The sequence below is a fragment of the Lissotriton helveticus genome, chromosome 11, assembly GCF_964261635.1.
Source record: "Lissotriton helveticus chromosome 11, aLisHel1.1, whole genome shotgun sequence".
NCBI lineage: Eukaryota > Metazoa > Chordata > Amphibia > Caudata > Salamandridae > Lissotriton > Lissotriton helveticus.
Window position 1 is genome coordinate 56041408 of NC_136072.1, and position 21536 is coordinate 56062943.

Genomic DNA, 21536 nt, shown 5'->3' on the forward strand with positions numbered 1-21536 from the left:
GGTGCCAGGCAAAACTCGTCAGAGCAAAATCGCAGACTCCTTCCTGTCGGATTGTGAAACTTTGGTTGTTAGCGTGCTAAATGGCTGCTTTACTGGGGATTCCCCCTCCTGGCTGGAAATGAGCAACAGAGATGTCCGTTTGATATATTGACCTCACTGTGCATTTAGCCACCTTGTTCAGGTACATTACTAATTTTTCGCTCAGGACTGCAGAAAAGTGCCTCTTTTTGCATGGTTGCCCCCACTTTTTGCCACACTGTTGATGTACTTTGACTTAGTGTGCCCTGGGTTCCTACCAACCTGGTACCCAGGGTCTCTGTTCTTTCCCTAAACTGTAGTGTTTAAAACACAATTGGCAACTCTCTGGCCACATGTTAGTCCCATGTAAAAGGTACCGTAGGTACCAAGGGCACTGTGATCAGGGAAGGCCTCTAAGGGCTGCAGTACATATTGCACCACTCTTACTGACCCTGTACCTTTACACACACACACACACTGCTCTTGCAGGTTGCGTGTTTTGAGGCAGAAGAAAGTGAAGAGTCAACATGGCACACATCCCTGTGTGCCATGTCTACAATCCCCTGCCCTGGCATAGGTAAGCCACCCCTATAGCTGGGTGCACTATACCAGTGACAAGGGTACAGGTGCATGAGCCCTGTACCATACAGTTTCTACGTCAATTCTCAGACATTGTAAGTGCAGTAATCCCATGAAGAGTATATGTTGCTAGGAGTTTATCATTACAAACCCCACAGCATCATAATGGCTTTACTGAAAACTGAGAAGTTCGGTATCAAACTTCTCAGCACATTAAAGCCACACTGATCCCACTGTGGGATTTAATAAAAAATGCACCCACAGGGCATCTTAGAAATGCTCCCTGAAAAGCAACATGAGTCTAGTGTCCTGGCCGAGTGGCTGTTCGCCTGCTGCCACCACCAGACATGTTTCTGGAACCCTGGGTCAAGAGCCTGCCGCTCAAGGAGTCCTGAAACAATGCACATCCTGGGCAGAGGTGCCAAGCCTCCTCCCCCAGAATGGGCAGGATCCACAGAGGGGAAGCTTGAAAGGCTTGCCGCTTTGTGAGCTACCCCAACCATTTGCTGCTCCCAGCAACTGGCCCCCACTGGCTCTGACCCCCACTTTGGACAGGAGAACCGGCAGGGAAACCAAGTTAGGAGAGGTGTGCCTACCTTTCCCAACCCGTACAAAAGGGGGTGGTGATGAACGGAGCATCTGAATCAATCAAACACTCACACCCAGTCAAAATATCTGGGTTTAATCCATCACCGTTCTTTAGCCCACTCTGCCACCCCAGTTCAGACATGGCTATATGCAAATCAGTCTGACCCTGTGCCTCATGGGAACAGTCCAGCCCGAACTGCCAAGCCATGTCTTCCCTGGACCGGAAACAAGCTTCCGAGGACCGGTTTCTGGCATTCCAGCCGTCTTCAGCCCGGCTTGCTTGAATCCAGTGGCAAAGTGAGCAAGGGACTCACGTCTGAGCATACCCTGCCACACTTATGGCGGCCAAAAGCGGTACAAAAGGGGGTGGAGTTAGGAGAGGTGTGCCTACCTTTGCCAACCCGACTCCTCAGGTGGGGAGGCGAGGTGAAGCACAACGCTCAGTCCCCGCCATCTTGCAGATGGGGGAAGCCAGCCTCCCAATGGAGGGTAGCATAAAAGGGAGTGTACCTAACCCAAGGAAGGGACCCATTGGTCCCGACCTGTACCTACCTGTAACGCCCCTAAATCTAGTATCTTGGGGCAACCCCGAACCATGCCTCCTCAGACAGGAAGAGAGAAGAAGGACTGAAAAAGCCATGGTGAACTAAGAAGAGGAGGGCGGCCACTATCTTGGCCACAGCCTTACCGGCATGTCCACACCTCAAACCTGCTCCAGCGAAATCCTGATGTGTTCTGCAGCCAGCAACCCCCAAGAACCCGAAGAACATGCCCTGCCTTCCCAAGCCAAGACTTTTTTCCTGTTAGCACCGGGTTTGCTCATCTAAGATTCTGGCTCCCGCCAAATCTGAGAGTCTGCACCACTCCGCACCAGACGTCCTCGGCCCGAGTTCGAGTGGGCCAGCACCACAAGGAGGCCTCCCTGGTGAACCTGACCTGAGATCTGGTGATCTCTGACCTACCTCGAATTCTCCAATCGCCGCGTGCAGCCCCTTTCTGGAGGATCCCCCTGACCATGACCGGAGCTGGTAAGAAAAACCAGATGCATAAAGACACCCCTGCAACCGACGTCCCATAGCCTTGGGTGGCCCAACCAACGGTATCCCAGCATCCCCAGGCATCCCAACTTACCTCCCCAACCAGAGGTCACCTCCAACCAGAGGTCACCTCCAGAAGATCTTAGTCCCCGACCCTGCAGTTTTTGTTGAAACTGGAGACATCATTTTTTACCTAAGTGTATACAATAAATGATTAACACTACCCTCTGATAAAGCCGTACTTCTTGCCCACACCACCACAAAAAGACTACTATATTATCTACTTTTCCCTCTGCCTACCTTTGTGGTTCCACTGAACTCTGTGCTCACTATACCTTACTTTGCTATAGTATATACAGATCCAGCTTCCTACATTGGTGGATCAGCAGTGAGATAGACAACGCTGCATTTGTTGGACTGACTTGATCAACACCTGATCACACAACAGAACTCCTAAACTGTCTTAAGAAATTCAGATTTTTGAATTTGACAACTTTTTCCAAATTGCTAATAGTCTTGTTGGGGTCTTGGTTAAGTCCCTTTAAAATTTTAGAAAAATAAACGCTCACTGTATTTATGCATAAGAGGGTTAGAAACTTTTTGTAGAATGTCTTTTAACAAGAACCCAGTTATTAATGAAAATATAACTGATGACATAGAGAACCTTGTTGAGGAGCTTAACCTCACCCCTTATCTCCACTTAGAATTCAGGGAGTTAAGGTCTCTATGTAAAGTTAAACACATCAACATGGGGTCCCATCCCGCCAAACAAAAGCTGCAGGGGCTGTTGGCAGGGTATGCTAAGGACCACACCTCTGAGCAAGGCGAAGACCTTTCAGAGGGGGAAGAAGAAGGAGGATGAGGATAACTTCCAAACCACATCACTTCTTAGGGAGAAAAGGGCCCCAGTGCCCCTGACTCCAAGAATACGCCTATCAGCACGTAGATCCCACACAGGTGGGTCAGGTGCTCCTGAGCCCATTGAGGACAGCCTCAATGAGGAGACCAACCTCTTAGTGAGGTTGGACAAAAGATTAGATCTAGAGAGCAGACTCCCAGTTCTTGAAAAAGAGGGAGCAGAGATGGGCTTAGCTACCATCAATGGTGTCAGCAACATACCAAATAGGGTCAGAGAGCAATCTTATGATCCCAATATCCCCAAAGGGATTGTCCCCAAATTTGAGGAAGGCGATGACATCACCAAATGGTTCACAGCTTTTGAGAGAGGTTGTGAAATGAGAAAAGTGAAGAAGTCACACTACCCAGGGCACACTCAGTCAAAATGCATCAACAGTTTGGCAAAAAGTGGGGGCAACCATGCAAAAGGGGGCACTTTCCTACAGGGACCACCCCAAAAGTGACCCTAGAACGCAACAAAAGCATTTGTCCATCGTGGCTGGACTTGGAACAGAAACCAGCCCTGGTATTTCTGCTCAACCAGTGGGGAGGTTATGGGGGGGAGAGGGTGGATGGGTGCTTGTTTGTACAAGCACCACTGCCGCTTTTGTTACAGGGGGCTGATATTGCAGTACTGCTGCAAAACTGGTCCCCACTGGTCAGAAAAGCCCCCCACCCTTCTAATGCCTGGTGCCCGCTACGGCCAGTCTGGCCTTGTTGTCCATTTGTGCCACCAAATTGAATGCTGCACTTGTTACCAGCACTTGTGTGCACATTAAAAACCTCAAAAGATTGAAATAGGACAATAGGATAAGTTCTGAGACAATGAATTCTACTCAAATGCAACATAAAGTAATCGTGTCAACTCCCAGTTCACCCATTGAGCAATGAGCCACTCTTGTAGACCAATTACTGCTGAAGTTTCAATGCGTTCACTATGAATGTATAAACACATCGGAGCCCAATGCCAAATTCAAACTATCTAGGATCCAGAAAGCTCTGAAAAGGGAAGTGAACCACAATACGCGCCACCTTTAAAAAGAAAAATCCTTTTCCCTCATGACAAAATTAAAACAAAAAATTTCAAGGGGATAATTTAGACGGCCAATCTGGCTGTTAAAATCAAAAAAGATCGATGACTTTTGGGCCCTTCTAAAATTTGTGAGCAATAGGAGGAATACTAAACCTTTCTGGTCCATGGTCAATCAAATATCAATTGGAGGTAAAAGAACCACAAACAGTAATATCTCTGAATCAGCCTGGATCTCCTACTGGTCATTACACTTCCTGATAACTAATCCACTGATTCCCCACTTATCTTGATGCATTACCATCACCTCAACCACAGCAATGGCACCCTCTTGACTTTACGGAATTCTTAAAGTATCCTGGACTAAACTTGTCAGAGGAACACACTAGACTTAAACTTGAGCGAATATGGAAAGACTGGGCGCCTGGCCCTAACGCCCTCCCATCAGATCTGATCCATGGTACTATCTCCACTGTTTGGGTTCTGTTTGGCGTCAAATTGGATCCCAGATTATTTAACCGATCTTCAAGGGAAGTTCACAATTGCAACCTTGCCACTGTCGCCTCATAGCCCTTACAGACATTGATGCTAAACTCTTTGCAAGTCTTTTGCTCGACGATCTTAAAGCATGGTTAAATGATGGTCTGTTGTCCCCAGAAACCAGTGCGGCTTCAGAGAAAATCGCGGTGCTATGAAAGCGGGAAGTTCTCTAGGAGCGTCTCGAAAAAAAGGGTCAATACAGAGCCACTGGGGTGATCACTATGGAGGGAGAAGACGCACAAGGAAATTTTGAGGGTGGAAATGATAAAAAAAAAAGGAATTGTTTTTGACAGAGAAGCTTGTTATTCAGACACCTAAATGCAATGACGCTAACCAGGCACCTGGAGTTGCAGCTTGTACCAAAGGAGTCATTACGTATTGGTGTCATGGCAGGAAGCAAATGGAGCAATGAACAGGGTCAAGGAAAAGAAACAGTCAACCTGTAATTGGAGGGTAGCTTGGACCTAAGAGTGAGCCTTTACTTCATCAAGATGTATTGTACATTCAACGAAATGTGTATTCTGCTATCTCCTAATTTGGAGCAGGGTTCAGGTGTATCTGATGGACATTGGGCTGTTGTTCCAGGTTCTGGGTGTGTAGATTGAGAACTCCTGCTGCCTTGTTTTGTTTCTTTTTTTCACTTCTTTGTATTCAGTTTGACGATGCCCTGGAAACGAGTGTACCTAGAGCCAATGGAGCTGGAGGGCCTGCTAGCCAGATTGGCAGGTCTGATGGTCACAATAGCTTCACGATGATCCAGACGTTTTGAAAAAAATGTGCGCTGAGACGAGGCAGTGAAGTTCCATCCTGGCGAAGTTGATATGGTCATACTTCTTCAGTATCTTGATGAGGCTCACAGTGGTGTGTATTAAGCAAGAGCGGAGCCTTAGAGGCTGCGGATACGGGCATTGCAGGGGGGGCTCTAGGCTCATGGCGGCCCAGGGCAGGGAGCATAGGTAGGGGGCCCCGGAAGAGGGGGTCCGGGCAGGGCAGAGCACGGAGGCCAGTGAAGAGGGGGGGTCAGGGTGTTTGGAAGTGGAACAGAGCCGGAGGCCGCCAAATCCCTGCCAGCGGCCGCCACGCAAATATGTATCCATCCTCAGAGAATTATTATATTAAGGATATATATTGGCGTGGTGGCCCCTGGGGATTGGTGGCCCTGTGCAGGTGCACAGCTTGCACATGCCTAAGGCCGCCCCTGGGCATTGCCACCATCCAGATGCGAGAGTATGAAGGCTTAAATAGCAGTAAACAGCAGTGCTGAAGTTGCTTTCTGGAGGAAATAGTTTCACTCCAAGGGACCCCACATAGAGACTGAAATAATAGCATGAATACTGACTCTTGGAAAATGTTAGATGTCAATAGGCACACATCACAACCCTTGTCTTTAATTCCCCATACAAAATTAAATAATATTTCAAACTATAATGGCAGACTCCACCTTCATAGTTTAGACCAGGCTAATATTTGCACTGCCTTACCTAGGTTTTTGCATTTTAAAATTTTTGAGGGTCTAAATAAATTGATACACATACCATGCGTTAGGGGTCAATCAATGAATGAAGTGGTAATATGTCTTAAAACCCAATCATACATCAAACAAAGAAACATTCGGGATTGACTATTATTGACGATTGTTAGTGAGGCAGAACTATTTAAAAATAACTTTTATATTTCTCTACATTAGATGGCCCCTTTAGCACAATGTGGCTGACCCCTTTGGATCATAGGGTTTTATTTAAAAGAGTAAAAAAAGGTTATGTGTCTCACCCTGCCATAGACGCTGCCTAAAAACTTGATGACAAGATCGGTGGCATGGATCAGGTTGTGGAAAATCTGATCATTGAGGGAAAAGCGGTGCCCAAAGGTGACAGCGGAAATCACATTGGAGACAGAGATGACAATTGGAAAAAACGGATCCAGGAGGTTCCCTGCGATAAACCAGAGAGGAAAAAGTCATGTGAAGTAAGAAAAGTATCAGCATTGCTAAAAGTGGTTAACATAAAAAAGTACAATCAATGCTTCAAAACAATTCACAACATTTTTTATACCATGAATAATCAATGACACTAAAGTGGTCTTCGGTGTTTATATCATCAGATAACAGAAAGAAATGAACATATTATTATGTTGTTTAACTTGTCAATCTATGTCATTGAAAACTCAATAAATTAATAGCCCAACAAACAGAAAGCAAATGCATAATGATCAGAAAAAATTGAACATCAATGGGTTACTATCCTTGTATGAAAACATGAGCCGTTTACTTAAGCCCTTCCCCACGGGGCTAATTCCCCCGCGGTGCGGGGGGGGGGGGGGGAGGGGGCCCGCGTGCGGCACCGCGGTGCTCGGGACAAACTCAGCTCGTCACACTGCACAGATGAGGTGTGCTCATGACGAGCTGAGCTCGTCACGACTCTGCCCACTCAATGGAACGCCCCGTACAGGAGGGGAATTATCCCCGCGTGGGTGTTCCGTGGCAGTTATGACGAGCTCAGCTCGCCATGAGCACAGCTCCACAGCGCCGAAAAGCTTAAGGCTTGAGTTAGGCTTCGGCGGACAACTCTATGTCTGTAAGGGCAATGGAGTAAAATACTTCATCTCCCTAATGGACAAGCTGTATCCAAATTGAGAGATGCCCTCTGGCCCTGCAGACATCTCTTGAAATTATCAGGAACCACTGTCATGGCAGTTCCTCTCAAGGCTGAGAACATTTTCATGGACTCATCCGTCACACACACCTACACAGTCCCCCTGAGGCCAGAGCTCTAGGGTTTTGTAGGCAGTTCCCAAATTCAGTCTTCTCCTCACCTGCAGGATCGGTGCATCCGAAGTTCCTAAGTGAACCCCTTCTGCAGGCGAAGGAGCTGCAGTGGTTGGTTGAGGTTAATTCATTCTGCCCAGGTGGGCTGAACTTGGTGATCCTGGGTTCCTCACACACGGTGGCTCCTCCTGGCAGAGTAAGTCCTTGAGTCCCTACCACTCACAGGTACATATAAAGCAGCACATACATTTATCATGCATGCACTGCACAGCGCTATACCCTTCAAGTATTGTATCACTCACAGGCACACACACATTCAGCACATGCATTCATAATGCGCACACTTCACAGCACTCCACAACAACCTGATGCAGGCTACGAGGTGAGTTAAGCACACATCAGCGGAACTTTGAATGTGTAAGCCTGTAGGCCTCACTCTAGTGACAGGTTAAAGAGGACCTCATCACTCCTACAGATCAGAACACAGTATGCGCTCATGCTGCTTAACTCATGGTAAAGGCAGTAGCCTTTCACCACTATGCGGTAGCGTTTGGGGTTCCCCTCCCGGTCCAACAGGACCACAATCTGTGAGATAGGCCTATTAGCTTGGAGAAGCAAATTTCTTTCTTTCTTTCCACAACGGGGTCCAGTTGATATAGAATGACACAAGCACTTATAATGCATTCTTATACACATCACTTCTTTCTTTTCTTCACCTCTCAAAATTTGGACACTTTCCTTTTTTTTTATGGTTATGAAAGTTACTGATGATGATTGCGTGGGCAAACTGATGAGTACCAACCAGCAGCTCCCTTGGTGATGCTTGCGTGAGGTACTTTCTGACCTTTCACACAATTTTTCTCTTGCTATTTACAAGATGAAATGCCGCTTGGTGTATTGACAAATAGTGGAAACTGAACACTTGGATCGGGAGGTGAATGGCAATAATTGTAAAAGTCAGCCCGTGAGCAGGGATAGTGTTTAAACTGCTCCTTATATCCCTTAATTAATTATTGTTCTTGAATAATCAGGTTTTGTGGATTTATACACTGGATCATGTTTACCAACATTTTGAAGGATGTATAAAACTTGGCTTTTTACTCACTATTTTCTTCCATCTTCCAGCTGTCACTTTTCATTTTCAGTGCCATGAAACTTCAGTATTGAAGCACTTTAATAGCAAATTAATGATACAAATGAATAGAGTCCTCAGTGTCTTTTTATCTGAATTCTGTTTGTTTTAAGGGCCTATTATTAAGTATTGACTCACCACCCTCCAATCAATAATATATGACATTACAACACATGCGTTTACAATGCATGCCTTTACAACGGGCTCAGTACAAAGATCGCGTTGTTACCACGCGTACCATTACAATGCAAGTAATTACAACGACTTGCTCTCGGGGGCGCTGGAGTTTGGAATAGTATAATTTACTATTCCAACTCCAGTCTGAGCAACAGTAGGGAAGGTGTTGGATTTAGAAACCAACACCTAAAGCCCCCTACAGCAAGTCGTTGTAATGACTTTTGTTGTAATGGTATGCACGGTAACAACGTGGTTGTTGTACTGACTGCATTGTATTGGCACCGCGTTGTACCGACAGCATTCTAAACGCTGTTTCCCTTCAATCAATCAATCAGGATTTATGAAGAGCACCTGATCACCTGATAGGATATCCAGGCACTTTATCCTAATGAGTACTTTAACACCCACATAGACATACTGCACATACATATTTGGAGTTTACCTTTCGAGGCAGCAATTAAATCCAGAAGATGTTGGGCTTCTTCTTGTATCCGCTCTTCCAGGCTTCTCTTGCCCTTTCCCAAACTCCTCAGGGCGAAGATGCTGAACCGTCTCTGCTGCTTCCAGATGAGTCCATTTGATGCAATGATACCTGAACTCATCACACAGACACAGTAGGTTATAACTTGCCAGTGTCAAGATGTATCTATGTGCAGCAAGTGCTATTCATGCTATAGTTTGTTTCTATGCAAAAACAACAGGTGATGGAAATAATGCAGAACAATGTCAAACATTCACCCCAGTACAGAGATCCGGGCCTAAATCCATCGTTTTTTTGCTCACCATGCCATTCCAGTTTGAACCCAGCCATATGCAAATCAGTCTTGACCCTGTGCCCCATGGGAACAGTCCAGCGCGAACTGCCAAGCCAGGTCCTCCTTGGACTGGAAACAAGCATCCAAGGACCGGTTTCGGGCTTTCAGCCCTCATCAGCCTGGATGGTTTGTTTCTAGGCACAAGACTGTTTTGCATCGAAAGACGTCAACTCACTGATCATTGCCTTCCTTAATAATTCTGCAGACAGTTTCCTTGTAAGAGAGCAATGGACCCCTTCCTGTTGGATGTAGAGCACAGTTATAGATTCCATATCTTTGTGTGATGAAGATCTAAAGTTCTTCTCCCGCTATCATGTTCAGACTTTTCTGTAGGATGACTGGCCCCTGTGCTGCTCACCTCAGGGATCTGCCTGAACTATCTCTTCTAACTTCTGCTCTTAGCCAATGAGGTCCTTCGTCTGGCAAAGTTTGATGGACCATAGGACCAGACAAGTACCTTCCATTTGTCTCTGAGTCTTTGCGCTACAGCATACATTCAACTTTGCAAGCTCCTGGGTGTAAACCTTCAGAGAAATTAAATAGAACCAAGACTTTGCCAGCCACATACAGGCTTAACCGTTTAAGACACTAAAAGGAGTGCAGTTTAAACCGGCAGGCAAGGGATCAACAAAATATTCACCGACCTGCCAACATCTCTACCTTCACACGGTCACCTGGTGAGGTGCCGATATCCTACAGTTGTAGGAAAAATTAGCTGGAAACCACTGCAGAGAGTGGATTCCAAGGTCAGTTTTTTTCTTTGAAGGCTACTAAAAGCCTATGTCCATTATGAGATGTGATAACACCACAGGACATCAGCACAAGCCTTAGCTGATTTATTTTTATTCATGCTATATCCATCTTTTCCAACCATTTGATTGGACCGGAGAACTTGTCCGGATGTCACTCTATGGAGTATTAAAGAAATAGACCCGTATGTAAGATGGATATAGCATGAATCATGTATTAGGGGTGGCAGCTGAATTGTGTTGGAAGCAGCTACATACAGGATTGATTGTCTATTCATCGTTGAGTCCTGAGGTTGGCCACCTGAGAGCGAAAAATCAACAACTCATCTTCCTTAGCATCAATAGTCACATTTTGTGTTATGTTCGGTTTCATATGGATTCTCTAAAAATTATTTTGTAACTTAATTTGATGGGAAATTTGTTTTTCCGAAACCAATTTTGTTAAGAGGATTGATTACGCTGCCGTAGATCCCTATATTGTACGGATATTTTAAAGACTATGGGATTATATGGTGGCACCAGTGTTTACATTTAAACGTGTTTATGCATGGCTTAGAATTTTGGTATATACAATGGGGCTTGTACTAATGACATGTACAACTTGTTAAAACACAATTTACTTGGTTTAACTTCAATACATCTGTGTTGGTATATATGAGTCAATATTTGTAGATAATTAATAAGATCACTTTTTGTGACCAGTCAAAAGACTTGAGAAACGATTCCTCAGGGAACACTATTTGTGAATTAACTAGTGGAACTGCAGCACTTATTATGGCACCCACTTAAGTAGCCATTTAAAACATGTCCCAGGCGTTCCATTGCTGCCTGCTGACAGTTTTAATCTGCCAATTCGACTTGGCCAAATAACCCCCTTGCCAAACTTCCTTTTTATATTACATATAAGTCACATCTAAAGAAGACCCTAGGCAGTGCCTAGGACAGGATGCATTGTTATTAAAAAGCTCAACATATATTTTATGTTTTACATGTCCTGGTAGTACAAAAAACTCTTAACCATATAATTATTTTAATATAAAACCCTCATTTGCTACCTGCAGCCTGTATCTCGGGTCCCATGACTAGGTGTAGCTGGCAGTTAGCCTTTGTGTATTCCTCCCAGACAGCCTCACAAAGGGGGGACTGGGTGTTGGCAGCATGGCCATCCTGACGCAATACGAGTGCGGAGCTATCACCTACTACACTCACACTTCAATGTGGCTGCCTCAGCACACTTACAAAGGACTTCACACTATTCCATTGTCAAGCCAGACTCCTCGGAGCCAGGGGAGGGGAAGTAAGGAAATTCCAGAGCCAGATGTGGGGGGAAGTTTAGAAGTTTATCCCATTTCAAAGCTCACACCAGGTATAAATATTGGAACCTCAGACCAACTCTTCTGACTCAGAAGACTGCCCTGCTGCTGTAAGAACTTCCCTGTTGCAAGAAGGCCTGTTCTGCTACTTGAGTAAGGAAGAATGGACATGTTCCTTGAACCCAGAACCACCAGAGTGACTCCCACGGCAGGATGACGTTCCTCCTATTCTGAGCAACAGGGGCATAACAAGATCCAGAGACCTGTCCTGCATCTGCCCAGGTGACTAAACTCAAATGGACCTGCCTAGGCCCTGCGACTGGCCTCTGCTAGAGTGAGTTCTGAACCCTCCAGGGCCTGGACTGTTGGCTGGCACCTGAGTGTACTCCTCCTGGTCCCACTGTAGGTTCCCTCAGGACCGAAGCAGCGTGAAGCATCTCAACACAGCGCAACACAGAACCTTGCATCGCAGCTCCTGATTGGCGGCTTCACTGGAATCGATGCAGCATGATGCATCTCTATACAGGACCGTGCATCACAGCATCTAGCAGGTCATGATCAGCCACCTCATCGGAACCAACACAGTGCAACGCACCTCAACACAGTACCTCACAGCTCCTGATCGGTGGCTCCATTGGGACTGACACAAGTAGATGCAATGCGACGCAGGACCACGCATCTCAGTACAAATACCACCAGGTACATAGTCCAGCGGGCTAAACTCAGTCCTGTACCTGTTCCACACTCCATTGCAATTAGTTTGAATTTGTTAACTTGTCCCGGTTTGGCACTACCAGATACCCTTATTTGGCACTTTGCACTTATGGCATTACTTTTACCTAAGATTAAAATTGCATATCTCGAGTTCTACTGATGGATTTTTGCCATTCTTGTAACACTTTATTCATTGAATTGTATTCTACTTTTCTAAATTGGTGTGGGACATTTCTTGTGTCCTGTTATCACTTTATCACTGTTTAGGTGCTGCACAAATACTATACACATTACCTCTAAGCTACGCCTGGTGGTATTTACACAAAATAATGAGTTGTTAATATCGACTTACAATTATCGAGTTGTAAATATTGTGACACAGAAATATTGACAGCAAGAATATCGTGGGAAAGAATATCGACTGTAAGAAGTAATTTTGATTTCCGAAATGTAGAAGTTAGTAATATTATTTGCAAAAATATAGTTGTTTAAAATATCGATTTTTTAAATAGTGTTATGGATGTTAATATATATTTGAAATGTATGTGATGTATTTTTTTGTATAACTATTGTTTAGGTTTTTTAATAAATGTGTTACATTTTTCGTAGTTATAAATTGTATTTTAATAAAATTGTGCGTTTTTATTTCCGTTGTGGGTGTATAGGGGAATAAGGTGGGAAGTAATTTAATTATAATAAATTAATGGTTATTATTTATTTCCTAATATTTATTTAATTGATATTTTGTAGTGATAATTGTGGTATTTCAAATGAATTATTAATTAGTTGTTAATTAATATTAATTAATTAATTGATAATTAAATATGGAAATTATGTCATTTATTTTAGGTGCAGGTTGTGGGGATTTTAGGGGTAAAGAGTGCGAAGTAATACATTTTTTTTTTTTTTTTTGAAAACCTTTATTGTGCAGATATAGCTGACAAATACGGGCCTACAACCCATCGGGCCGGCCACCACACTGTATTAGCACAGAGGCCAGGAAAGAAACTCCAGCAGGTCTCCGATATAACAGATGCAACAAAGCGAGGCAGATAGCCACAAGGAAACCACAGTGAGAAGGAAAAGTGAAGGTTAATTTTATAATATAATAGGGTGAGTAGCAGGAACATTGCAGTTATTAAGGTCCAAAAGTCCGTGGCGGGTCGTCAACAGGCAGTGAAACAAAACACAGCGAGTTTCAAAAAAAGAACAGCTACATTATAGCAAGGGCAAAACGTGAGTCCCACATCAGCAAACAATACCATCCACTGCCCAACGCCCACCCGTTACTACAAAAATACGCATCAATACGTAGAAAGAAAGTCAGGATTGCAATACAAAGCCATCCGCTACATCGACCCAGGGGAAAGAGAGAAGAAAGGGGAAAAAGGGGAAAGAACATCAGGAAAAAGGGTTGAAAAAACAGGGAAAAGAGGACGCGGCCTCACAGCATGTGCCCCATGGCAAGTAAGCACACAAAAAAAGGGCAGCCCACGGAGCCAAAGGAAACAGGAGTAATGGATACGCAATGAACATCGGTGGCAGGGAGGCCGTGGGCCCACGCTGGCAAAAAACACCCCAGGAGGCCTACATGCAGACGCAGCGTCCAGAAAAAGAATACACAAGAGCCATAGAACCAAGAACAAAAGAAAAACAAAAAGACAGACCCCCCCCCCCCACCCACCCCACCCTGCACCCCTGCAGAAGGCTACGGCCTACCCCCCAGCAGCGTGCCTGTCGCCCTAACTGGAAACCCGAAATATAGAAGAGTCAAAAAGTAAGGAAGAAACCATATAGGCAAAAAGAAAGAAAGGGGAAAGGAAGGAAAAAACTATCGGGAGAGGAGTCACATAATCAAAACTATCAACCCCCAACTCTCCCGTCCGAGCACATTCAAAGCCCACGAGAAGATGAAGTCATTTCAAAACAATAAACAGGTGCCAGGAACATGAAAAGGAATCAATCATACATGTAGAGCCGCAAGGCGGTTATCCGGCCACGCCACAAAGTAATAGTCCGGCGGTGCAAGTTCATCTCAACCCTGTCCTCGTCTGTCCAGTGCCATAGGCACAGAGTGCACAAAGAATCAGAACATGAGGGGCCAGAGGCGAAAAGCAGGGATTCCAAACGTCGAGCTACTACACAAGTTATAACGGCTTCGGACCGGATGAGCAAAAAAGGACGGCAACAGCAGCAGGCAACTCAAGCGCAGCTCCACAGACCAAGGGAAAAAAATTGCCCCGGTGAAACAGTTACAGGATCTCCGCTCGGCAGGCCGAGGCAAATAATCACCGGGGGGCCCGGTGAGACAGATCCGGGCGGATCTCGGCTGGAGGCTCTCCAATGCATCCACCACAGGGAAGAACTCCTGACAATACCAGGCAGCAGGCATCTGTACGTCCAAACAAGCGGTGGCCTTAGTATCTTCAATGTCCAGGAAAGGCACCGCAGCACCCTGAAGCGGCGAAGCCATACACGCAGGGGACGGCCCAACGAGCCCAGAACAAAGGCTACCATCCAGCCCATCGACAGGCACAGTCATGGAAGCACGCCAGGAACACAAGGCGGCGTAGACGTCGCCGACTGTAGGCTCACCTTTACGGTATTCAGCAAACGTGCCGTGCGGCGAGCCGATGTCGCCGTCCCCAACTGGGCGTAGATGCAGGGTGCGGGCCGCCATCTTTGCAGCCCGGCGCGGCCGCGGCAATCTCCGACCCCAATCCGGCCACCAACAGAGCTCGATGGGAACAAGCCGGCGACAAGCAATGGAACCCTCAGGGCAAAAAGGCGGGCCACCAGAATATTGAGGCAGCCGGCACCACCGACCCACGGGCGCCGCCCGCCGAGACCGGGCGGAGGGTTTCAAGATGGCCGGACAGGAGAACAAAGGAGAGACGAGTCGCCCATTCGGTCAACCCCCGTCCGTGGAAGGCAGCACTCCACCACCAGGTCCCCAGACAGCCAGACCAGGCCCGGTCAGTCGCCACCGGTCCAACCGCACAATGGCCGCTCCGACCGACCCCGCTCCTCCACCAAGGGGTCGGCCCCGGCGCTCCGCCCCGCCTGGGCGCCGCAGACGAGTCCCAGGCCTGCCCGCCCCGGAGGCCACGAAGCGAACAAGGGCGCAGCTCAGGATCCGCGGCACCTAGGAACATCCGGAGCAGACGGTGAGTGCCAGCAAAACGTCATAAGTCCATATTCCAGCAAATAAGACTTCTCGGGGCAGGATAAGGTGCAGGATAGATAGTTCAGGCAGGAAGGTTGACGGAGCCGAGCTACAACGCGGCCATCACGGTCGCGAGCATGGCTCCTCCCCCATTTTTAATTAATGTATAATTAGTTGATATTTAATATTAATGAATGAATTGATAATTAATGATGGTAATTGTTTAATTCCCTTTTTGTGTGGGGGGTTTGGTGTACAGGGGTAAGGGTGGTGGGAAAATCATTTTTTTACTTTATAATTAGTTGTTAAATACTATTAGTTATTTAATTGAAAATTCATTTTAATTGTGTCATTAATTTGTTTTTTATTAATAGTATTTGAGAAATTGATAATTAATTATGTTAAGTGTACAAATAGATTTATTTTTTTGATGTGGGTTGTGAGTTTTGTGGTGTTGTAGGGTACTACGTAAATAAACTAAGGGTCCGATTCCGATTCGGTAAAATCCCTTACAAATATCCGTACGGAGCATATTTCCCGTACGAATCGTACCCTTAAACGTCCCCGTATGTACGATGAAGTACGATTCAGACCCAAAGCAGATCTCCGTACGAATCGTATGAAAGACCATACGACTTAAAAATCCGTACAAATCGCATTCGGAACACGCAGTACGCGACGTCCAAACGCGCAGTACGCATTTTCCGACCCAGCAAGTATGATTAGTCTCATCAACACTATGTACACCTCTTTTTCTACGGGAGCTCAAAACGTCCGGAAAAGCAGATTTCGACTCAAACCGCGTACGAAACGGACCCTCCCCGGTACGGTGCGTACACCCCATGATTGCAGGGGTACGGTGCGTACACCCCATGATTACAGGGAGAGGTGTGGCTCACTGGTTAGAGGCGGCAGACCTGTAAGCAGAGAACGGCCCGGGACCAGGGTTCAATTCCCGACGCGGCAGGGTCTTGGACCAGGGTCAACGGACTCGATAATTCTCGCTTCAGTGCCTACTCTACCAGGGAACACACTCGGTAACTCTGGGCATTAAGCTTGCCTCATCTCTACAACGGCCCCCCACAGACGCCGGGGATGCCTGGTTTCACCCTGGAGATACCCAGAAAGGGACCATCTCACAGGGAAAACCAGGACGGGTTCCCCAGCGGTCTACAGCGTCAGGACACTTGGGTAGAGTAACAGTGCGCTTTACAAGTATCCCACATTTACATTTATGCATAGGTGCATAGGGGTACGGTGCATACACCCCATGACTGCAGGAGATGGTGCGTAGTGGTATGGTGTGTACACCCCATGATTGCGGGGTACGGTACGTACACCACATGATTGCAGGGGTACGGTGCATAGGGGTACAGTGCGTAGGGGTACGGTGCGTAGGGGTACGGTGCGTACACCCCATGATTGCAGGGGTATGGTGCTTATGTGATTGTGTGGCTCTCCATACGAATTGCTCATACGCGACGCTTTCCGTATGAATCGCGTTCTCATTATCACAACATTCAATCTTTCACATTGATGTATACACTCCATTGCTAACATACAATATGTAATCTTTCACATTGATGTATACACTCCATTGCTAACATACAATATTCAATCTTTGACATTGATGTATACACTCCATTGCTCAAACTTGCACTAATGATCTTCGTGTATAAGATTCACCTATATCTTGGGTACTTCCCTGGCTTCCCATGTGGCATAGCTCTTGGGAGTCTGGAGTATTTATTTATTTATTTAATGAGTTTTATATAGCGCTGTCTAGACCCGAGTGTATCAGAGCGCTTTACATGAGATTCAACAATGTTACAGAGTTACTTCAGTTACAATTACATTAGTTACAGACAAAAACATTTAAGGAGCATAGAAGACTAGGAAATGGAGTAAAAGAAGGGTAAGGGGTAGGGTAAAGCGGTAGGAGGGAGATGCGACAGAGAGACAAAGGGAAAGTCTGCCCAAGGTCCGACTGGGTAGGTGAGGGCTGAGGGGGAAGTCCACAGCCCATCTCCTCTATAGCTATCCATTAGCACCACCGGGCATTGGCCAAATAGCTAGGTCTCCAGGGAAAAACATCTCACCTCTTTACCCCACCTAGGGTAAAGAGGTGAGAGGGAGCTACGATGGAGAGACGAAGTAAAGACTGTCCAAAGTCCGGCTGGGTAGGTGAAGGTCGAGGGGGAAGTCCACAACCCATCTCCTCTATAGCTATCAGGTAGCTCCACCGGGCATTGGTCAGATAGCTAGGTCTCCGCAGTCGGAGGTAGGTTCAGCAGGTTCTACGTCTTGATGGGGAATAGGTGAAGGTCAATTCGATGTCCGGTTTTTGTCCTAGAGTAATAGCACAACATGGTAGGGACCACTGTGTCAGCCATCTTATGGTTGACCAAGGGAATTCTGACTTTGATGTTACATTCGGCCAGTCCCCATTATTACATGGGACCAAACTAGGCACCAGCAAGTCCTAAAAGCTCCCCGCCTCCAAAGCGCATCTGCTGTATATCTGTGGAATCATGTGCTCGGGAGATTGATTTGGCCACCCAAGATTCATGTGGTATTGCGCGGTCGTGCTCTGGAGCTCTAAGCTCTTGCGGCCATCAAGATTAGGCTCCTCCCACTGATTTGGCATGCAGAAATAACTATATGACCAACAATGCTGTGTCACCAAAACAAATGGCAGTAAAGATCCTCAGACAATGCTGGCTATCTGGTGGATAGGTTCAGTTCACAACGGAGACTGACTCGGGTGGCATTAAATTGCAGTGGGCACCAGAACAGTGCAAAGCAGGCTGCAGCTACGAGTAAACTTGGGCGCCATATTAGGGTCAGGCCACACGCAGTGAGAGGACGCCGGGTGATAAAAACCAGTTGTACATGAGAATGCTCTGTGTCCCCCCAGCGGTCGTCAAACGGCCACCATCTTGGGGTCAGGCTGCATCGAAAACTTCCCTCGCAACTAAAAGCATCTTTCGAACTGCTGCAAAGGTGATTTTACCTTATCAGAGGTAAATTTTAGGGTCTGGGTCCAGGAGTTCGGATGTTGGACTCTCGTCGCGGCAGACAGTCGATTGCCACACGGTCCGCGGGTGAGTTCACACCACGGGTGCAGTGCGGACTGCCCCCCCAGGAACAGGAGCTCTTGGGAGTCTGGAGTACCCGGACAATTATACACTATGCTCACCTTACTGCTATGTCGTAAGTATAATCAAATCCTAAATAAGGTATGTGCTTCTCATATGTATTATACACACTGACATTGCTTTTTAACCCTGTAGAAACAATATAACATTTCTAGTCTGCCTCTGTGCAGCTCTGCTCATTGCTAAACCCTTGACTTAATGGGTTAAATGATTCAATCTCTTACACTTGGCACTGGCTCATTCTCACCGTGCTATGCTGAGCACAATTATTAAAACTATAACACACTTGGGGGCACCTGTGTGTAATTCTTAGCCATTCGGTTTACTCATATTTTGAAAATTACACATGGGGAAGCCACTAGTCCAGGGGACGCCATTTTCTTTACCCTTGTAATATGAACAAGCTGCATTGATTGATATAATCAGAGACCAGGCACCCTCATCTCAATCATTTCTTAAAGTTTAATTCTCTGCATTAACCCCTTGGATGCTCATGACGAGCTCAGCTCGCCATGAGCCACGGTGCTCGTGTGCTCATGACGAGCTGAGCTCGTCGTGACCGTTGGAACGCTCGCACGCTGAGCTAATTCCCCTGTTGTGCGAGCGTTCTAAAGGAACGGGTGTGGTCATGGTGAGCTTAGCTCGTCATGAGCACACGACCACCGTGGCTCATGACGAGCTGAGCTTGTCATGAGTACCGGGGCGCTGTGCGCACCCCCTCTCCCCCCAGCACAGCGGGGGAATCCGCCCCGCATGCAAGGGGTTAACTCTACATGCATCCAGTAGAAAGAGGCTCACATCTTCTATATCTTACTCACTGAGAAGGATTTCACAAGTTGTATCACAGTTGTAGGACCTAGTGTCTGCCCGGTTGCAGATGCTATTCGCAGATTGCACTGGCTCCAGGTGGACAAGCTTGTTCAGTTTAAGGCTCTGTGTTCGGTCCATAAGATCTTGTTTTCTCTGGGGCACCCCTTTCTGTCCAAGTTGTTGATGCCATACCTTCCTTCACAGTCCTTCTGTTGATCAAAACTTATCATGTGTGCCAGGTGTTAGAAGAGTAAGGGCGGGCGGCTGATCATTCCGCTCTAAAACCTCTGTCCCCTGGAATGCTCTTCCTTTACCATTGATGGGCATTCAGAACCACTAGTCCTTTTAGGAAATCTCTGAAGACCTGGCTGTTCTCTATCTAAGTGCTCTGTGTTTTTTTGTCCTGGCTTTTCCTTACAGTTTGGTCTCTTCTGAGATTAGCGCTGGGATGCCCGGTTTCTGAGGAGGCAGATTGCTTTATACATTTGTAGTAATCTCCCATTGCTATCTATCTCTTATGTTAATTTGTCCCTAGCTGCTCAACCTGTGTGAATGCTCTGAGTGGAATGTTGGTGTGTGGGCTGTGTGAGGAATGCTTGGATGACTGGAGCAGAGTGAAAGTTGGATGGATGGGGCTGAGCAGCTAGCAGGCTGCTCCCGGTGGGACTGTTGATGGATACATAGGACTGCAGGACAAAATTCTATAACATAACATCTGAATAGCTCGAGCAGCGTATTTTACTGCCTTACACCGTGGTAAATGTTTGTCACCCCACCTTTAAAGGCAGGTGCTACTTTGGACGGTAAATGTAGAAACATTTGCTAGCATCTTTAGAGTAAATGCAGAACACAAAACAATAACATAAAGCCAAACAAAATAACAGACCAATAGAATCAAAACAGGGAACAAGGCGAAAACGGCGAAACTGAACGCAACACAATATCAACCACAAAATGCACCAACAACACAATGGAGTAATGGGGCACTAAAACAAACTAGCACAAAAACCAACACAACATATCACCTCAACAAAATGCATCATGACAAATATGCAAACACATTCATGCCATGTATTACCACCTGGCAGTGCTTAATTTGCCCCTGCCAGTGCTGCCAATGACACTACCAATATAACACCTAACCATCACACTCCTGCAAGTGTGACAATACAGACTGTTTCAGGCCACACAAAGCTATAACAATGGTGCGAGAGGCTGGTATTATTAATTTTCAATGGGATTTGACATAATAAACACAAAATTAAACAGACAGCGTCACCATGTGGTGGACTATCACTAGTTCCGGTGCTGACAAGTGCTGGTGACGACTGAACACAGTGGAACAAGGTGTTTCTACTAACAAACCCAACCCAACCTACTACCAAGTAATTGTAATAGCTCCAGTCAAAAATGTTTTGTGATCCGGCTCCACAAGTCCAGTCAGTCAGTCATTCCAAAATCTTTATTCGGCTAAATAACAGCCATAAAAGAACAGATAAAACACTATTTTAGCAGTAATACACATAATAAGATTTTAACCGACTCAGATGATACCCAGGAATTCATTTTCCAACAACATTGCGAAGTCGAACTGCAGCGGAGATATACTTATAGACCATAAGACAAGTGAATTCATTTTTTAAAAGAATTAAATGACATAATGCAGGTTGACACTTTCTAATATTTAAAAATCTTGATAATGGTTAAAATGATGCGTCTAGGATTAAAATACAGTTTACAAAAAAAACATAAAGTGCAAAGTACTTTGTGCGGAAGTTGAGTTACATGGACACAGGTCTAATTTGGCGTCACACTATACATCACGAGGGTACGAGACCAATAAATGAGCGATACCCACCATTGAAATAGAAAAAAAGATAGGATTCGATTTGTGGGGAGATAATTAACAATGAATGCTTTACAACCCTTTTTTTTACCAACTCTAGGCTATCTCTTTCATGCGGAAAAACCAAAGGTGATGATGGACGGAGTGTTGACAATACAAACACTCACCCCCAGTCAACTGATCTGGGTTTAATCCATCACCGT

At 46.0% G+C, this 21536-nt stretch overlaps 1 protein-coding gene across 1 annotated transcript in view; it reads right to left on the reverse strand.

The window, feature by feature from the left end:
* LOC144790707 (cytochrome P450 2J2-like) overlaps positions 1 to 21536 on the reverse strand; it is an 83148-nt gene that overhangs the window by 54440 nt on the left and 7172 nt on the right. Inside the window, exons 3-4 of the mRNA XM_078665427.1 lie at positions 9205 to 9354; positions 6460 to 6620 (exon numbers count right to left, since the gene is read on the reverse strand). Coding sequence (XP_078521553.1) covers positions 6460 to 6620; positions 9205 to 9354 — 311 coding nt within the window. The remainder of the gene's footprint in view (positions 1 to 6459; positions 6621 to 9204; positions 9355 to 21536) is intronic.